The following is a 21,185-nucleotide window of genomic DNA, read 5'->3' on the forward strand; positions in this document are numbered from 1 at the left end:
CTTATTTGAAACCTTCCCTTACATCACTTTAACTAGCTTGAATCACCTCCCAGGGAACTGGACATGTGTAGGTGGGGACGTTTTTCTCTTCCCACTTTGAAGGCCATTCTGCAGCACTGAGCCTGACACTGAGAAGTGAGCATCTATCCTCTCTGTGCTTACAAGCTTTTAGGGATTCAGGAATAGCACCACTCTGCACAGGAAAAAAAAAAAAAATCATCCAACCAACTCCCACGTAAGTGCGGGATTTATTTGTTTGGTGGAAACCAAGGTGCTGCTCCCATTTCAATCTCTGCAGTTTCTCATGAGATAATACAGCATCACTGAACTCTGGCAAGAAAGCGAATTCCTGATAGATGCAGACATGGCGTCACTCACCGGTCCCCACTGGGATTGGATACATATGTAAATGTTACACATATTTATTTATATGTGAGAATTAATTCTTTGTCCATTCATCTGCAAACCACAAACACGTCACTGAGGAAGCCACAACCTTTCAGAGACTGTTGGAAATAATTCCTCAGTCTCCAAACAGCTCCAGCAGCTGCATGCCATGCACCAGGCTGTCCCCCATCAGCACGCTAAGGCTGTCCAGGTGTAGAATATGTCCCAGGAACCGACAGTTTTGAATTGAGCATGTGTTTCCTTTCCTAAATGGTTCTTCTCCAGATTCGTGACCTTTCATCAGGTTCACTGGATAATATGTTTTGACCAAAAAAATAATGTCCTTCCTCAGAATTAACATAGATAACCCGTTAGTTTTCCTTCAGCCTTGAGTTTCTATGACTCTCAGATGTTTCATTCTATCTTCCACTGCCTGGTCCCCCTCTCTCTTCTGCTCAAGTCATAGCCACAGAATTTTTTTTCTTAATTCCTAGATAGCTCTAGCTAACAACAACAACAACAAAATTGGTTCATCAGAATATTCTCCTCTGTCTACCCCAAAGCACTCCATCAAAGCTAATCTTTAACTCCTACTCTCGTTGTTCAGATTTTAATACAAGATGGATAGTGTCTGCATGACTGTTCCCATGAAATCATGGCAGGGACAAGAATGACCTCATAGGCACCTCCACTGTGGCGTCTGTCACCCCAACCCCAGCTCAGATGCCTGCTGCAGCACTGTTCCCAGAGGTCTGGTGGGAAGGGCAGCTTCTACACTGGTTCTTCTGAGCAGGTGGGAAGCTGTTATTATAGAGATGGAGACACCCACACTTTGAGAAATAGGACTGAATGTTAACATTTAAAGCAGCTTGCATTGAGTTTAGATGCTTCGGTGCCCTGGACCAACCATTGCCTGGCATTGCATGATGCACAAAGCACTCATTTTGGGAGACAATGGCCCCTCTGAGCTTGAGCAAAATCAGTCATACCTTTCATCAGTTGGGGTGGCCATTGTAATTACTGTGCCATATTTATAATACAGAAATGTGTTTGCTGCATGCATATCAGTGCTGCCTCCCTTCTTATGCTCAAACTTCAAGAGCAGAAATTTCAGAGATGTCGCTGGTTGTCTAGTAAGTATTGGGTAACGAAGGCCAGGCCCTACTTGCTACTTTAGAACAAAGTAAACCTCGCAATTTGAGACCAAATTTGTCATTTTGTTCTCTCTAGTCTGCTCCCCTTTACTGTTTTCTAGAAATAATCATTCATTCTTCTATTCATGAATTCATTTAATCAGACTGAATACAAATGAATATAAAATAAGTACAACTCATAGACTTTGATTCAGTTCCTGATGATCATGATGATAATGATAATGATGATTTTTATTTATTGAGCACCTACCATGTTAACACATTTACTTTTTTTTGAATTATATTTTATTTTTTTTAATACAGCAGGCTTTTATTAGTTATTTTATAAATATTAGTGTATATATGTCAATCCCAATCTCTCAATTCATCCCACCACCACCACCACCCCCGCTTTCTGCCTTGGTGTCCATAAGTTTGTTCTCTACATCTGTGTCTCTATTTATACCCTGCAAACCGGTTCATCTGTATCATTTTTCTAGGTTCCACATACATGCGTTAATATACGATATTTGTTTTTTTCTTTCTGACTTACTTCACTCTGTATGACAGTCTATAGGTCCATCCACGTATCTGCAAATGACCCAATTTCGTTCCTTTTTATATCTGAGTAATATTCCATTGTATATATGTACCACTACTTCTTTATCCATTCATCTGTCGATGGGCATTTAGGTTGCTTTCATGACCTAGCTATTGTAAATAGAGCTGCAATGAACAGTAGGGTGTATGTGTCTTTTTGAATTACGGTTTTCTCTGGGTATATGCCCAGTAGTGGGACTGCTGGATCATATGGTAATTCTATTATTAGTTTTTTAAGGAACCTCCATACTGTTCTCCATAGTGCTGTATCAATTTACATTCCCACCAACAGTGCAAGAGGGTTCCCTTTTCTCCACACCCTCTCCAGCATTTGTCGTTTGTAGATTTTCTGATGATGCCCATTCTAACTGGTGTGAGGTGATACCTCATTGTAGTTTTGATTTGCATTTCTCTAATAATTAGTGATGTTGAGCAGCTTTTCATGTGCCTCTTGGCCATCTGTATGTCTTCTTTGGACAAATGTCTATTTAGGTCTTCTCGCCATTTTTTGATTAGGTTGTTTGTATTTTTAATATTGAGCTGCATGAGCTGTTTATATATTTTGGAGATTAATCCTTTGTTTGTTGATTCATTTGCAAATATTTTCTACCATTTTGAGGGTTGTCTTTTCATCTTGTTTGTACTTCCTTTGCTTTGCAAAAGGTTTTAAGTTTCAATAGGTCTCATTTGTTTATTTTGGGGTTTTTTTCCATTACTCTGGCAGTGCATTAAAAAAGATCTTGCTGTGATTTATGTCAAAGAGTGTTCTTCCTATGTTTTCCTCTAAGAGCTTTAGAGTGTCAAGTCTTACATTTAGGTCTTTAATCAATTTGGAGTTTATTTTTGTGTTTGGAGTTAGGTAGTGTTCTAATTTCATTCTTTTCCATATAGCTGTCTAGCTTTCCCAGCACCACTTATTGAAGAGACTGTCATTTCTCCATTGTATATCCTTGCCTCCTTTGTCATAGATTAGTTGACCAGAGGTGTGTGGGTTTATCTGTGGGCTTTCTATCCTGTTCCATTCATCTATATTTCAGTTTTTGTGCCAGTACCATATTATCTTGATTACTGTAGCTTTGTAGTTTAGTCTGAAGTCAGGGAGTCTGATTCCTCCAGCTCCATTTTTTTCCCTTAAGATTGCTTTGGCTATTTGGGGTCTTTTGTGTCTCCATATAAATTTTAAGATTTTTTGTTCTAGTTCTGTAAAAATGCCATTAGTAATTTGTAGGGATTGCATCGAATCTGTAGATTGATTTGGGTACTATAGTCATTTTCACAATATTGATTCTTCCAATCCAAGAACATGGTATATCTCTCCAACTGTTTGTGTCATCTTTGATTTTTTCATCTGTGTCTTATAGTTTTCTGAGTACAGGTGTTTTACCTCCTTAGGTAGGTTTATTCCTAGGCATTTAATTCTTTTTGTTGCAGTGGTGAACGGGATTGTTTCCTTAATTTCTCTTTTTGATCTTTTGTTGTTAGTATATAGGAATGCAAGAGATTTCTGTGCATTAATTTTGTATCCTGCAACTTTACCAAATTCATTGATTAGCTCTAGTAGTTTTCTGGTGGCATCTTTAGAATTTTCTATGTATAGTATCATGTCATCTGCAAACAGTGACAGTTTTACTTCTTCTTTTCCAATTTGTATTCCTTTTATTTCTTTTTCTTCTCTCATTGACGTGGCTAGGACTTCCAAAACTATGTTGAATAATAGTGGTGAGAGTGGACTTCCTTGTCTCATTCCTGATCTTAGAGGAAATGGTTTCAGTTTTTCACCATTGAGAATGATGTTTGCTGTGGGTTTGTCGTATACGGCCTTTATTCTCTTGAGGGAGGTTCCCTCTATGCCCACTTGCTGAAGAGATTTTATCATAAATGGATGTTCAATTTTGTCAAAAGCTTTTTCTGCATGTATTGAGATGATCATATGGTTTTAATCTTCAGGTTGTTAATATGGTGTATCACACTGATTTATTTGCATATATTGAAGAATCCTTGTATCCTTGGGATAAATCCCACTTGATCATGGAGTATGATCCTTTTAATATGTTGTTGGATTCTGTCTGCTAGTATTTTGTTGAGGATTTTTGCATCTATATTCATCAGTGACATTGGGATGTAATTTTCTTTTTTTGTAGTATCTTTGTCTGGTTTTGGTATCAGTGTGATGGTGGCCTTGTAGACGGAGTTTGGGAGAGTTCCTTCCTCTGTAATTTTTTGGAAGAGTTTGAGAAGGATGGGTGTTAGCTCTTCTCTAAATATTTAATGGAATGCACCTGTGAAGCCATCTGGTCCTTGACTCTTGTTTGTTGGAAGATTTTTAATCGCAGTTTCAATTTCATTACTTGTGATTGGTCTGTTCATATTTTCTGTTTCTTCCTGGTTCAGACTTGGAAGGTTACACCTTTCTAAGAATTTGTCTATTTCTTCCAGGTTGTCCATTTTTTTGGCATAGTGCTGCTTGTAGTAGTGTCTTATGATGCTTTCTATTTGTGCAGTGTCCATTGTAACTTCTCCTTTTTCATTTCTAATTTTATTGATTTGAGTCCTCTCCCTCTTTTTCTTGATGAGTCTGGCTAAAGGTTTATCAATTGTGTTTATCTTTTCAAAGAACTAGTTTTTAGTTGTATTGATCTTTGCTATTGTTTTTTTTTTTGTTTCTGTTTCATTTATTTCTGCTCTGATCTTTATGATTTCTTTCCTTCTACTATCTTTGGGTTTTGTTTGTTCTTCTATCTCTAGTTCTATTAGGTATAAGGTTAGATTTTTTATTTGAGATTTTTCTTGTTTCTTGAGGTAGGAGTGTATTGCTATAAACTTCCCTCTTAGAACTGCTTTTGCTGCATCCCATAGGTTTTGGATTGTTGTGTTTTTGTTGTCATTTGTCTCTAGGTATTTTTTAATTTCCGTTTTGATTTATTCAGTGATCTCTTGGTTATTTAGTAACGTATTGTTTAGCATACATGTGTTTGTGGGTTTTTTACGGTTTTTTCCCTGTAATTTGTTTCTAATCTCATAGTGTTCTGGTCAGAAAAGATGCTTGATATGATTTCAATTTTCTTAAATTTACTGAAGCTTGATTTATGACCCAAGATGTGATCTATCCTGGAGAATGTTCCGTTTTCACTTGAGAAGAAAGTGTAATCTGCTGTTTTTGGATGGAATGTCCTATAAATATCAATTAAATCTATCTGGTCTATTGTGTCATTTAAAGTCTGTGTTTCCTTATTAATTTTCTGTCTGGATGATCTGTCCATTGGTGTAAGTGAGGTGTTAAAGTTCCCCACTATTATTGTGTTACTGTCGATTTCCTCTTTTATAGCTGTTAGCAGTTGCCTTATGTATTGAGGTGCTCCTATGTTGGGTGCATATATATTTATAATTGTTATATCTTCTTGGATTGATCCCTTGGTCATTCTGTAGTGTCCTTCTTTGTCTCTTGTAACATTCTTTATTTTAAAGTCTATTTTATCTGATATGAGTATTGCTACTCCAGCTTTCTTTTGATTTCCATTGGCATGGAATATCTTTTTCTATCCCCTCACTTTCAGCCTGTATGTGTCCCTAGGTCTGAAGTGGGTCTCTTGTAGACAGCATATATGTGGGCCTTGTTTTTGTATCCATTCAGTGATCCTGTGTCTTTTGGTTGGAGCATTTAATCCATTCATGTTTAAGGTAATTATTGATATGTATATGCCTATTACCATTTTCTTAATTGTTATGGGTTTGTTTTTGTAGGTCCTTTTCTTCTCCTTGTTTCCCACTTAAAGAAGTTCCTTTAGCATTTGTTGTAGAGCTGGTTTGGTGTTGCTGAATTCTCTTAGCTTTTGTTGCCTTTAAAGCTTTTGACTTCTCCATTGAATCTGAATGTGATCCTTGCCGAGTAGAGTAATCTTGGTTGTAGGTTCTTCCCTTTCATCACTTTAAATGTATTGTGCCACTCCCTTCTGGCTTGTAGAGTTTCTGCTGAAATATCAGCTATTAACCTTATGGGAGTTCCCTTCTATGTTATTTGTCATTTTTCCCTTGTTGCTTTTAATAATTTTTCTTTGTCTTTAGTTTTTGTCAATTTGATTACTATGTATCTTTGCATGTTTCTGCTTGGGTTTATCCTGCCTGGGACTCTCTGAGCTACCTGGACTTGGGTGGCTATTTCCTTTCTCCTGTTAGGGAAGTTTTTGACTATAATATCTTCAAATATTTTCTCAGGTCCTTTCTCTCTTTCTTCTCTTTCTGGGACCCCTATAATGCAAATGTTGGTGTGTTTAATGTTGTCCCAGAGGTCTCTTAGTCTGTCTTCATTTCTTTTCATTCTTTTTTCTTTATTCTGTTCTATGGCAGTGAATTCCACCATTCTGTCTTCCAGGTCACTTATAAGTTCTTCTGCCTCAGTTATTCTGCTATTGATTCATTATAGTGTATTTTTCATTTCAGTTATTGTATTGTTCATTTCTGTTTGTTTGTTCTTTAATTCTTTCTAGGTGTTTTTTCTTTAATCCTTCTAGACCTTTTTTAAATATTTCTTGCATCTTCTCGATCTTTTCCTCCATTCTTTTTCCAAGGTCCTGGATCATCTTCACTATCATTATTCTGATTTTTTTTTTCTGGAAGGTTGCTTGTCTCCACTTCATTTAGTTGTTTTTCTGGGGTTTTATCTTGTTCCTTCATCTGGTACATAGTCCTCTGCCTTTTCATTTTGTTTATCTTTCTGTGAATGTGGTTTTCCTTCCACAGGCTGCAGGAATGTAATTCTCCTTGCTTCTGCTGGCTGCCCTCTGGTGGATGAGGCTATCTAAGAGGCTTGTGCCTCATTTACTTCTTATGCATGTGACTCATGATACTATGACACAGATCAGAGAATTGAGGTGCAGAAATTGTGACTTGTTCAAAGTACTGAACTCAATTCCAACAGGTCTATCTGCTTCCCAATCCCATGTTCTTTGCAGAGAACTGAGCTCTCTGAGTGTTGATAAGGAAATAAGCCCTGGACAGATGAATTATTAGGTAACAATACAGTAGGCATCTAGTAGTGAAAACAGAGAAGAAAGTGGTTATTTTTGCTGAAGGGGAGATGTTGCAGGTGAAATTGCCCCCACTGATTGCAGGACCATGGCAACCATGATATAAGGTGGCCAGTGAACGCCAGCATGAATCAAAACAAATGTGTTTGCTGACCAGCCCTGAGCTTGGACAGTGAGCTGGAAACTCAGCTCTAAGAGAATAATTTGGAAAATACTTAGGGACTTTCCTCTTCTAATTTAAGTCACAGATATCTCTGGAACTGTGTTCCCCATGTTGTGATACATACTTGAACTGTTTGATATATAGATCTCCAAAATCCACCACAAGAGGACAGACATGAACATACTGCATTCTTTCTCATACCCCCAGAGTTCAGGGTCTCTCTGCAGAGAAGGGCACTTTGGTGACTACAGAGTCATTTAGTCTCACTTGACCACTTTCCCTAGCTCTTTGCAGGAGAAGCCAGGGTGACTGTTCCCTTGAGGTTGCTTTCCTTTATGCATAAGTGCAATTGGGTTTTACTTTTTGCATTTTTGCAAAAATAATTCAAGCAGGTTCTGATACAGCACCTATTGGGGATGCCAGGCCACTGGCAAATTAGCCTAACCTAAAGTTTTCTCATGTCTTGTAGCTTACCTAGGAAAGCATTTATTATGCAAGAGGATTGATCACAAACAGATTCTGTTTATTTAAGACATTTCTCAATGATTTGCCTGTCAGAAAGGGGTATCCTCTTTTTGGCTGGGTGCAGAATGTAGGCCAGCTTCAACACATCAAGTCTATAAATGTTGAATTTCTCCTCCATGCCCACTGCTGAACTAGATCATAAAGGTGTATATGACTTCCATGTACCAATGACCCCTCAAAGAGTTCACTCTTTTGATCATCATCATGAAACAAGATGCTATACAGTATTTTGTTTTTAATCAAATGCTAAATATGTGGTGCTAACAAGTAATAGAACATTAGAATATGATATTTTAAATAAGGTGCTAATTGGGAAGTGGAGAAAATAGGAGCAAAACAGAATTAGAGATTGGACTGACCAGAAGAAGCTTCTCTGAAATGTTGTTTGAGCATGGGCTGAGCTCTAAAAAATGGGATGGAAAACATTGTTTACTCTTGTCTTTAAAAATGCTCAAGTATGGCTTCCTCAGGTACCCCTTTCTGGTTTGTTAACTTGTAAATGCTGAGTTTTCTTCCAGTTTTTATGGTAGAAGTCTGTAGTGTGTGCCTCTCTGGCATCCCACAAAGTGGGATAAGGTTGAGGATGTGACACTAGCTGACTTTGGGCCATGAGACATGGCCCCATTTGTTCATGTGCACTCCAGTGGGGTGCATGGCCTGAAAGTGGAGCCTCTAGGATGATCCCAAATAATCCAGCTGTCCTACCTACCAGCAGGTCAGAAATGTAACAAATAGATGCTGGTGCTATGAAGTCTGATTTTATGTTCAAGTCTCAGTAATCAATAATAAAGGTGAAGTTTGTTAAAATCTTATACTGAGTCACTTTCTGTTAAAGAATAGAGTCAAAACCCTTTAACTATTAAAAACTGCATAATTTCTTAAGCAAACCTCTGACAAAAAGTAAAATTGTCCTCTTTATCTAACTAAATTCTATCTCTACTCCCCTTTTTAAAATGAATGTGATAACATATATCTGAGTAAGCTCTGTGATATGTCCTATTCTCACAGTGAAGGAGAATGCCATCTATCAGCTGCAGTTCAGTTTGTGGTAATGTATTGGACAGCAATCATTTATTTTTATTTTTATTTATTTTTTTAATGAAAGCTTCTTTATTTATTTATTTTTGGCTGCGTTAGGTCTTCGTTTCTGTGCGAGGGCCCCCTCTAGCTGTGGCAAGCGGGGGCCACTCTTCATCGCGGTGCGCGGGCCTCCCACTATCGTGGCCTCTCTTGTTGTGGAGCACAGGCTCCAGACGCGCGGGCTCAGTAGCTGTGGCTCACGGGCCCAGCCGCTCCGGCATGTGGGATCCTCCCAGGCCAGGGCTCGAACCCATGTCCCCTGCACCCGCAGGCGGACTCTCAACCACTGCGCCACCAGGGAAGCCCCCTCATTTATTGATTCTAGTTGGATCTACTGATAATTTCAGAGCTTTAATAACCTTAGACGAGAAAATCCTATATCAGTCTTAAAAATCCCTTCCATTTGCATGGGCTCTCTTCAGTTCATAACTAATTTCTTTCCATCTCCTTCAACCTTATCTCATACAAGAAGTTGTACAAGTGGTTCTATGTTATCAAGTTCTCACTTAGCTTTGGAACAACTTTCTGTCTCTCTCGTCTTGCCTGCATAGGGCATACAAAGTAGTGTAAAGCGAGGAATTGTACCCCAATAGTCACTCATCCAAAAGTGATAGGAGGAACACATACACACACATACGTACTTCTTTGTAAAGGGGTTTGTAAGGCTCCTGATAGAAGAGCTTCAGTAATAGACTCACTTCAGTAAATTGAATAAAGACACCTTTCTGACTGACCTTTCCCTTCATCTTGCCAAGCTGAAGGCTTGTTTGATTGTTGTAATTGGTCTAGGAATGTATGGTAATGCTCAGTATGAAGTGTGCTTTGCCAAAAAGCTTCCTGAAGTGACCTGGTAATTCACAAGGAATCTGGAACCACACTGAACTCTCCCCCTCTCTCCCTCTGGAAGCTCATTGCCATAGCTTATGAAACCCTGATCTTCTGCTTCCTTGTAGTCTCTTAATTTCCTGACAAGTCCCTATGCCCTTGTTCCAATACCTAGTTCTGAAAGTTTAAATTCTTTTTTTCCTCTGAGGAGCCATTACTAGGGCTTTCATTTATTAGAATATTTTGTGTGTTCATGATGTCATCATGAACTAAATGGAGACACGTCTATCTGGTTCTAAAATTCAGAATCCTGGAATGTATTGAAACAGCAGCCCCCTCTATGAACGGTGTTTGGGAGGTTCACTTTCCTCCCAAAGGGGAGGAAAGGGGCCTTTCTCCCTCTGTATTTTCAGTTTCATAAAGTAGGGATAATTTCTATCAATATCCAAACTCCTTCCCTGGCCCCTTTAATCCAGGATTCTGTAAGATAGTCTAAACTTTATCTCATGATTTTATAAGAAAAACAAAACAAAACAACAACAAACCCCAGAAATCAAGCAAAAACAAAAACTTGCCTGGGATCAAGATGGAAATACACAAATAAGCATGCATAATACCTTCTCCAGGGCATTCTAGAAATTCACTGAACAGCAGTCCCCCACAGAGAAACCTCCCAGTTGAACAGCAGGACCTTTGGTCTGGTCACCTCCAAAAATGAAGCAATAGGGAATGCTTGTTGAAGAAAGCGTTGGATGACTTTTGTCCCCCTTTGAAGCTTAAAACGTCATGATTTTTTTTAAATGCAAGCCTCTTTCCCAATTATTCCAAATGTATTTAACTATCCAAATCATCTGAAAGTAGATCAGTAAAGACTTAAAAAATAAAAGTCTAGCCTAATTATTTCCAATAGTTTTGGCAATTGGATTTAGCCTAATGCAGTATTACCTTATGTAGATTTTGCCTCAGCAGGTTTTAAAATGTTTGGCAATTAACTTTTATACATTGTATCTAAAGAATGTTCTAAAAGTTCTGGAAAATACTTTGTGCTTCCTGATGCAAGAAAAACGCCTCCTACTCCATCTCTTTTAATCCTAATTTGCATTATCAACATTCTCAACAAATCCCTCTTTCTTTGGGTAAACTTGAATCTAGCACTTGTTAGAATCCTCAGGGATCATAAACCAATGGAATCCAAATGACAACCTATTAGGTCCACTTATGAGTCATTTAACATTTTCATTAGAAAGAGAAAGCCCTTGTTCTGGGTCTCTTTAGAAGCACAAAATAGACTTCTGCATTAGCCTTATTTCCTTTCATGAACATTAAGCAGAAATACATGTAACCCACTCCAGGTTGGGTCTGGCATCCTGATAGAGCATAATTATGTCTTGAGAAGAGAAAAATCAGAGAACAAGGACAACTGCATAATGTGGGAAAAGGAATGGTTATGAACAAAGACAGTGAATTTTTAGGGCTCTGGCTAACCCAGGTTACCTTGAGCTAACCATTGATCTTGCTGCATCTAAGCATTGATATTCTCTTGGGAGACCTTCCAGTTTATAAATCAATCTTTTTAAGGTTTCATGACAATCTTGCAGTATTATGACTACACAGAGAGAGATCTTTCTATCACCAACAGACAATGACCTGTGACCCCAAATCACATTAAATTACTAACACTCACTATTTGTTTCCCAAGCAGCCTTGGGGGTGCAGATGAAGACTTTGGGGAACGTATCATAATGAAAGGACTATTTTGGTCCTGAAGAGCCCCAGTGGTGAAGCCTTATAAGAACCAGGAAATTCTAGATTTATTCCAGGGTGGACCACAACGAACCTATTCAGAGAGAGGCCCAGGATTGACTTAATCTTGGAGAAAGAAGGAAAGGGGAAGGAGGAAGAAGAAACAAAATTTCTCCTAATAATTCAACTCCTACCACGTGTCACACATATTTGTATTAGTGCCAATGACAAACCTATAAGGTAGCTTTCATTCTTCTATAGACCAGGAAACTGAGATTAAATGGCTCTCCCAAGGCTATTTATTTATTCAGCAAATACTTACTAGGTACCAGGAACTGTTTTAGGTGCCAAACAATGGCAGACTAGGTAAAGACTACCCTTGTACAGCTTACCTTTTACTTTAATATTTTTCAAATACCTTTTTGATCATGACTCACAGTAAAAAATGCATATTAAACTATTACACAATGCAAACGTCATATAAATACAAACATGCGTACATACTTGAAACAAAGTTTTTACACACACACCCAAGAACTTATCTTTAGTGTGTACAGTGCAGTCTCTGATATTTTCTATTCTATTTCTTCTTTTTCTAAAGTTCATCTGGTACTAACCAATTAAATTGATTTCACGATCTGCTACTAAGTCACAATCCACAGTTTGAAAACATGGTTCTAGTGGACTTGAATGGAATGGACTATTATTGATATTAATCAATATTTCCTCAAGGCCTGAGGAGTTATCTACATCTTTTTTAAACTAAGTGTATAGTTTAATGGCAAGAAGGAATATGAGAAGTGCAAGGAAGCTGTCCATCATTTTGCAGCCTGGAATGGCTTGGTGGAGGCCATCCAGCTCTGGTTTGGGTCTCCCATAATGTTCAAACTCCATCTCTCCTTTATAGTATGTCTCTTGTTTGCTCCTGCTTGCCCCCAGCAATCATAGTTTTATCTTTTTCCTCTAACCTTTTGTTCTTCCCACATAGGCTGACAAGAGAATATCCAGGCCACTATGGTGAGGAAATGGACATGATTTCCTACAATTATGATCACTATATGCGAGGAGCAACAACCACTTTCTCTTCAGTGGAAAGGTGAGCCTTCACCATGGGCTAGGGTTAGCGAGGTCAGGGATTAGCTCCACACAAGGATCACGCCTGCAGGAACCTTGATCTGGGGTTTTCCCTATTTTAGTTTCCTACTTGGTCTAAGATTAACTGAGAGATTGATGGGACAGTGGAAAGAAATGGGAATTGAACCCATTTCATGCAGCAGCTCGCCCTTGCAGATGAGGTTGTGTTCCAGCTTGCTCAGAGCAGGAAATTCCCAACTTGGTATTCCATGATGTTCTAAGCTCTTCCCTTTACTCAATTTCAAAGAGCACTTTTCCTTACCAAACATTAGGAAGAGAGCACAAAAATGATTGAAAGAGTACCCACTGTCAAGATGAACCCTCTCCAATGCCATTTCTCCCTATGGTCCCCACTTTGGGTTGTGGGAAGGGAGAGAGAAGAGAAGAAGAGGGGGCTGGAGGGGAGAAACACACAAAACTTACCAACCATGTTTAGAAATAAAAAAGGAGAATTTAAATAACGGAAAAGAAAACGGCACTAATTTTTTAAATCTGTTTGCTCTCATAATCAGCTCCCAATCTTATCACAAATATTGACTACATCAAAACAAAACAATAAGAAGAAAATAAAAATTCTTCTCCCTACTGATAAAGAGATATGAATAAATTCAGGTGTTAAAAGGTTGATCTGTCTACTTTTAGTCAGGTGATCATCACTTTACACAGCAAATGAATTCCTGAAATTTAGCAATAAATATTTTTCAAATAGGACAAAACCTAACTCATTAACTCATTAAATAATAGATTGACAAATTTGAGTGTGACTTATCTTTTGTGTATATTTATGCTTTTGAGTGCAATGATATCACACCTAACTGAAGTTAAGTTACTTAATATGACCCTTAATTTAAAAAACAAGAATAAAACAGAAAAAAAACCATGAAGTAGCTCTGAAATGACACAATATGTGTTGCCGGTTCCATGAACAAAAACCCTTACATTTACTCATAGGAGAAATTCTTAGTTTTCACACATTAATTATTTGTATTTTAGATACGTTTTTATCTCGCTTAGTTACTATTTTCTAGAAGGGGCAAATTAAAAAATAAAGAGGGAAGATACTACTTAGAATGAGACTCACTTCACCAGTTAGAAGAAATAGCTGAATGATGTGACACACACAAAAACATACTTAAGAAAAAGAAAGAAAGAAAAGGAAAGACCTAAGAACTCAAAGACTATGGAAGCCCGGTGACATTTAGCAGGAGTGTGTATCCCCAGCGGTCAACACTGGATAACATTATATCAGAGTGCTCAATATTCCTAATGATGTCTCCAAGTCATCATGAAAATTAATTCTGCATCTCCTGCTTAAGAAGGCAGCAAGGAATACAGTAAAGAAAGCATGCCATCCAAAATTTCCACCAAATAAATACATTTTGGCAGTTAAAATGTCCAACTGCTTGGCTTGGAAATTTTCAGTTATGTGGTTTAACTCAAAATCTTGGAAAACTGAGATACTATGTCATGCATTTGTTTAAAATGAATATACCCATGCAATTCTGCTGCTGTCACTAACAATCAGTGGCTTAAAGATCCACAACTTGGATTTCTTCCACTCTGCCAGAAGAGGCTGAGGCCACTACCTTGGAGAAATATTGTCAGTGCACAGGACTCACTGGGCAGGAGCTTTTCCTCTACATGCAGATCATAGTGGTTTCCTCCTAGAATGGAGTTGCTCATCTGGGGCACTACTGACAACTGGGGCCAGATACTTCTTTGTTGCAGGAGCCTTTCCTGTGCAGTCTAGATGTTCAGCAGCATCCTGGCCCCTACACACTAGCTGGCAGTAGCAACCCCCGCCCATAGTTGTGACAACAACAACGAACCCTGGAGAGCAAAACTGCCCCTGCTTGAGCACCACTGTCCAGGAAAGAAATCAGCGACTAAGCCTGATTTGAGTACCTTGATTCTTTTACAACCACGTAGTCTATATTTTGCTTAGCATCAATTAAAAGCCTCGTAAAAGGGTAGTGTGAATTCCTGGCTGAAGATCTTATTTACCTGTGTCTGTTGGCACAGAGATAAATAAGATTTGTCTACAGTAATAAAATTCATTTGATAAATGCTCATGCCACCAATTTTCTAACCTCCATCTAAAACAAGCCATGTCCTCTGTTGACAACTGCAGGAATAAATACTAATAAATAGTTAGTTATCCAGGCTCTTAAAGATTTGTACTGGAGGACCCTATGCCCAATAACTCTAAACAAACAACCTGGAGCAGCAGACTCAAATTATAAAGGCTGCCTTAGGCTGTTTGAGTAGCATGTACCATAGCTGCTGTTAGCTCCCAAAACTGAGAGTGGTCAGTCCCACCTTCCAGATGGATGAAGATCTTATCACTGTTGGTGTTTAAGAGAAATTGATCTGGGAAGAGGCCTTTCAGATTGAAAAGGAAGAAGTATATTCTAAGGTTGAATGACCTCACTGTGCTTGGGAAGCATTTGTGTGATCGTATACGGAATGACTCTTTCTTTTTGCCCTTCATCAAGACTTTGCAAAGGATGTGACAGCCCATGTCCTCGATGGGGTTATGGGTATCAAGTTATGGAGGCATTCTGATATAAGATAAAGAGGAAGATTTGAGTTCAACAAACTTGGAACCTGAAATTGTCACCTAATTATGTTAATGAAGGTCACTTATTTCTCTGAGTCTGCTTCTCCACCTTAACAGTGACTGATCACAAGGATTAAACAAAAAAATACGTAAAGCATCTAGTGCAATGCTGGATATATTGGAGGACTCAGCAAATAGTAGTTACAATTGTCATTACCATCACCGTTATCATTGTTAAACAGTATCAGACCAGAAAAGTGCTGTGCAGAGTAGGATCTCAATAAAGTTTTGTTAAGTGGGTAAACAAAGAACTTAGGCTAGCCCTTAGCAAAGAACATTCCTTGAAATGTATCCACACCATGTTTTTTCAAAATTGAGCAATTCTATGCCCTCTCATACCCATGCCTGACCATTTAAACAAATACTCAATTCCATTTCTGTTATACAAGAATGGCAGGCATTTTCTTTTTCACTTTATGGTTTTTAGAGTTGTTTCCCCTCCCTTCATTTCCCTATGATAGTGTCTTCTGAAGGGGAACACACAGGGTATCGCATGGAGCCTAGCACATGATAGGTATTTAGGAAAAGAAAGAATGAGCCAATGGATGGCCTAGGTAAGAGAAGATTCTTTACCATGAAGTGGAGACAATGTTGAATAAGCGCTTTTATTACAAGTTGTTAACCTATATGTCCAAGAGGTCCCTTGGAGACAGAGCAGTGGTGAACTGATCACTGGTGATAAACAGGACCTCAACATGCCAGTGACCTAGTTAGTACCCTCCTAGGTGCAACTTGAACTAGGTGAGGAGGTGTCCAGGACTCCTGACCTCATAGAAGATTACTTGTATGTTTTCTAGAGACTTCATAGATGTGTCTTCTGAGAGGAAAGTGAAATTAGTTGGCCTTAAATTCTCCAAAGGTTTTTCATTGCTTTTCTCTTAGCAGTGATTTTTCCTAAGGTGCCTTTTCTCACTGACGTTAGCTCTCTGACTCTCTCCCCACAGGGATCGCCAGTGGAAGTTCATAATGTGCCGGATGACTGACTACAACTGTGAATTTGCGAATGTTTAGATTTGCAACCTACCAATCTGGGTGAAGGGAAGGGGGCCAGGAGACCTGAGGATGTCCACTTATGTTAACATCAGTTGGGACTCCTAAGTGGTTTCTACTGCTCTCTTTTCTTCTCCCTGAGCTGGTTGGTAGTTGCTATGCCAGCTTTCTGGGCCCTTCTGACTAGTATCACACTTATAATAAAATCCACAGTTTCTCACTTTCGACATGTTCCATAGCAACCATTTTATATGAGTGACAATGGCTCTGTTGCACACCATATATTCTGTGTGCATGTTCACAGCCTGAAAAAAAGCCTGGCTGCTGGAGCACCTGTCACAGCCTTGCTGCTGCTTTTACTACCCAATAAGCTGCCTGTTGCTGAGCAGTGTCTGTGAACAGGTTCAGTAGTGGAGTGAAGGGGTAGAAACTGAGGAAGGGGAAGGAAGGTCTGCAGCTATGACTGTTTGAAGGAAACCTAGGGTCGTCACCTAGAACAGACCTTCTGCCTTCAGGGGACGTGCTTCCACTCTCCCCCACCACATGAGCCATGCTTGCCTAGAAGTTCAGCTGCAGAGCTCTGTGCTCCAGGAGGGAGGAGACTGGGAGGTGAAATGAGGAGGTGGAAAAGTTTGGGGGCTGAAAGACTGAGGATTAGAAGAATTTCCTAAATTGGAAGAAGACTACTAGCATACCCAGTAATGAAAATGAGCATAGGAACCAGAGGAACCTGTGGGAATCAGTCTCAAGTAAGATAGAAACAAGAAAGAAGAGAGAGGTCAGAGAATGGGACTCAGATTAGGAACCTGGAGGGAAGGGGAGTGTGGTCAGGTTGCTTTGGAAAACTGAAAAAGGGGCTTAACTCACTGGCACCTGGAAAGGCTGGCATATGCCCTGTAGCTGTGAGAGCTACTGGAAAACTCACTTGGATTGGTCTCAATATTCTGGATGGGAAAGGCTGTCCTGGGGGGTCTACTTCTCTTCTATGTGTCGTTTAGGAGTGTCTTTTGCAGAGGTGGCATTATCTTTCCTCCTCCTGTGATGTCTCCGTCCCCAGCCCTTTGCACTCTCTTCATCATAAAAGGAATAAAAATATTAACATTTACAATGCTGCAAATGTTAAGGGTCAGTTTTCTCTCTCTTCACCTCCCCTTTCTGATTATTCACCTATCCATTCAGAAAATATAGCTTAGCATTGTGATTTGTGCCAAGTACCATGCATGGCACCAGGAATACAGTAATGATAATGACAGAATATGGTTAAGAAATCCAATAAATAAAACATAAAGTGCTAAGTGCTTCCATTAAGGATTGGACAAAGGGTGGAATCACATTTCTTTGCCTTCAAATCCAGCCTGATTTGTCCTCAACGTCCTCCAAACCTCCTCACGCCAATGATTTTTAACCACAGGGAGCCCTTATTTCCTTTATCCATACAGTTGGCCTTTTCTTTTCAGATCTATGCTGCCCTTCCCTTCTCTTCTCTCTCAGGGGACCCAGGAGAGCAGGCAGCCAAGCAAAAGCACAGGGCTCATCCACCTTGTTATGCAAGCCATCTAGGTGGCCAAGATAGTGAATCTCAGCCAGTGATGCTGCATTTCCCACAGTGAGATCCTTGTATTAGGAAGAGGAAGGCAGAGCTAAGGATGTCCTCCTTTGTCTTAATGCTGAGGCCCTTTTTCAGATTATGGTTTTGCTTTATTTCTTCCATTTCATTGTTTCCACCTCTCTGGCAACTTTACAGCAAGCTTCACAGTGTTGTTTCACAATGGGCATCATTAATATTTTAGCAGTTGCAGCTCTGGGTCAGGACGGCAGCCAGGAAATGGACTTAGTTGGGTGTGTGGAACACAGCTGGAAGGGAGGCAAGCGACACAGACTGGCTGACTGAGCAGCTATGATGAAAACCAAAGGTGTGTAGGGGGGGTTGCACCTCACCAGGGCTAAGATTGGAGAGATGCAGCTGGGAGAAGCAGTCCAGGAGACTGCCAGACAGCACAAGTCGAGGAAAAAAAAATAATAAAGCAATCCAATAAGTGTCTGTGCCAGGTAGAATAAATGGAGAGAAAAACTATGAGAGAAGCTGTTTTAGCATATAGGCCAAGGACAGTAACACTAAAGACATTATCAACTTGGTTCAAACCTGAATAATTTATACTTTCTATCGTGTCAGTCAGTAAGAACTGGGTGCCAGACTGGGGCTAAATCCCAGATCTTTTGACTGCAAGTTCTCTCTCTGTGCTCTCATTACTCCAATCTTTCTACTTACTTGTCCACAACCTTGGAGAAGCTACCTCTCCACTCTAGGAGGACATTTATCTAGGTAATCATTGTGTTTTCTTGCAATCCTAGAATTCCATGAATGCTATCATCTGCCCCAAATTGTTTACAAAGGGCTTTGCTAAGGCATTTTCTTCCAGAGAAGAAGCCTGGGATGAGAGTTGAAAACCTAGGTCCTACCCCTGGCTCTGACAGAAAGCGGCTGTGTAATGCTAGACAAATCCCCAGGCCCACCCTTTCTTCATCTGCCTGGTACGAACAGGAATCCCTTTTCCAATAACTTCACAAGACGGTGATCACATAAAATGGGAAGAAAAGAGACATGATTCTGGCCTCACAGGGCCTACAGTCTGGTAGGGAGAGATGAGAAAACAGACAATGGAGACACAAGTGCAGGAAAGTTTCCTGAGGAAGCCAAGCCTATGGTTAGCCCTGAAGGACCAGGAGAACTTGTGAGGTGAGTGGGAAAATTGTGGGCTCTGGAGTCCAACTGTCTGGGCACAAATCCTGGTTCCATCCCTTATCAACTGAATGACCTTGACTCAGTCACCTACCTTCCCTGAGACTCTATTTCCTTACCAGTAAAGACAGTAATAGTACCCACCTCATGGGGTTGTTGTAAGGATTAAATGTGATCTCATAGTGTCTTATACATAATAAGTACCCAATAAATGTAGTAAGAGGAATGGAATATTATTAGTATATATTAGAAAAAATGTTCCTCAGGTAAGCTGGATATTAGTAGAGATACAGAATAGGAAAATTCATAAAAGAGGTGGGACTTAAGTTTTGCTCTCATTCATTTATTTATTTGTTTATTCATATTCAGTCACTGAATCAATAAATTATTAAGTTCTTATTATATATTAACCACTGTACTAGGCACAGTTCCTGCATTCCAGAGGATTATAAACTAAGAGAGTCAGACAAGCAAACAAATCATTACAGTCCAGATTGATAAGTCAAGAATAGGTATCATTTCAATTGAGAGTGGTGAGAGGTTAGGGTGGGAAAAGGGAAAGTGGCATTTCAGGCAATAGAAGCAACATCATGGAAGGCATAAAAAGATGTATAGGCTTAGGAAAGGTTCCCTAGGAAACACTGATGTCACCAAGGTGTCTCGGAGGCACAAAATGCAGTCATAATGCCCTAAGGATGTACTGGTAGCTCACATCAGCACCATAAACTATTTATGCATATTAATTGCAATTTTTGTATCTATCTAGAACTCAGATTGCAGCTGGGGTCTCCTAGAAATCTAGGGAGAGGGAACTTATCAACTCTTGCCTCTGCTCCTCCATTCCTCTCATATGCACAATACCATGGCCTGGGAAGTTTTCTCTCCATCCTGGGCATTCATCCACATATATTATCTTTATGATCAACTGCTTTGACCCAGACCAGAAACTCAACATTTTTTTTTAGTTCCTTCAGAGGAATGTATTCTCATAAAAGCATTAATGAATGTACAAACTCAAACAAAACAAAAAAACTTTAAAATTTAGACATTTCCTTCTTCCATGATTTTTTTTATTGTCCATCATGTAGTCAGGGGTTTTCCCTCTCTCTAGCTGGTCCTCCATCTAGCTTCCAACCTACTTTATTCTCTTCTTACCCTTCCAGATTCTTCTCCCCCTATTAATGCTCAGTACAGACCGCATCCAAAAACGTATGCATATCAAGGTGGCCAACACAAGCAAAGGCCATATAGTCAATAGAGTCCACTCTTACAAAGAAAATCAAAGAAAAGAAAATCTTACAAAGTTTCAATCAATTTTAATTAAACCTGTTTAGCGCTTCTGTTTAGCACTCTGAAGGCTCCTTGGGCCTCTTTTGTTGGCAGACTCAAAGGTTGTGTAAAGAAGTAGTATCAGAGCCTGGTTACCATTCTGGAAGTCAGAGTCATTTAGGTAAGTGAAATCCTTTGCAAAATGGTGTCTGGATCTAACTGGGTGTGTTATCTGTTACCCATTAACGCGTTGAATATATTTTAGCAACTTATTCCTTTGTAAAGCAAGGATAAGAAAACACACCTACCTCAAAAAGTCATTTTCAATAATAATATATTCACGCATAGCTCAGACTTTCATGGAACTTAAACTTTTCACAGGATGAAATAACCACAATCTCCTAAAAACTAAAAGCCAACCAACACTATCTATGTATTTTAAAACCTATTTATTAGATTCTGCTGTGCCTTGCTAAGTACTGGAAATGTACCAATTGTGACTTCCTTCTCCTCCTCTTCCCAATGCACCCAGAAGGAGCCCAGTTGTCTGTGTGAATGAATGAGTATCTGTATCAGTGAAAAATGCTGAATAGAAATATCTTTTAAAAAATGTAAATTCCTGTATTCTCTGAATTCTCTGAATTGTAGCATTACTGTTTATTTCTTTGTTCTTTTTTATACTTTTCTGCCTTTCCCAACTTTAAAAAACAATTTCCATTGATTGTGTTTATAATTTTTTAAAAAAAGTAATTTTAATCTTATGGAACAAAAACAGTCACCAGCTGCCAAGCATTTCAGCCCTAGGACCGTGTTCCAGCTGAAAGGTGAGCATATGGTGACTTCATGGAAAGAAAGATTATAAAACCAGACTCTTTCATCTCACCGGCCGCCTAGTGAGTTATAATTTAATATGCAGAATTACCTGCTCTTTCCAACGTCTCTCACCATCCCC

At 39.2% G+C, this 21,185-nt stretch overlaps 2 protein-coding genes and 1 long non-coding RNA gene across 3 annotated transcripts in view; 1 reads left to right on the forward strand and 2 right to left on the reverse strand.

Moving 5' to 3' along the window:
• DPT (dermatopontin) overlaps positions 1–17,332 on the forward strand; it is a 42,660-nt gene extending 25,328 nt beyond the window's left edge. Inside the window, exons 3-4 of the mRNA XM_082439052.1 lie at positions 12,469–12,576; positions 16,179–17,332. Of these exons, the coding sequence (XP_082295178.1) occupies positions 12,469–12,576; positions 16,179–16,245 (175 nt within the window). The 3' untranslated portion in view covers positions 16,246–17,332. The remainder of the gene's footprint in view (positions 1–12,468; positions 12,577–16,178) is intronic.
• Positions 1–21,185, reverse strand: part of SFT2D2 (SFT2 domain containing 2) — an 842,470-nt gene that overhangs the window by 356,671 nt on the left and 464,614 nt on the right. The gene's annotated exons all lie outside the window — the stretch shown is intronic.
• Positions 1–21,185, reverse strand: part of LOC309649613 — a 140,886-nt gene that overhangs the window by 87,412 nt on the left and 32,289 nt on the right. The gene's annotated exons all lie outside the window — the stretch shown is intronic.

Source organism: Balaenoptera physalus (assembly GCF_965194825.1).
Source record: "Balaenoptera physalus genome assembly, chromosome: 1".
Taxonomy (NCBI): domain Eukaryota; kingdom Metazoa; phylum Chordata; class Mammalia; order Artiodactyla; family Balaenopteridae; genus Balaenoptera; species Balaenoptera physalus.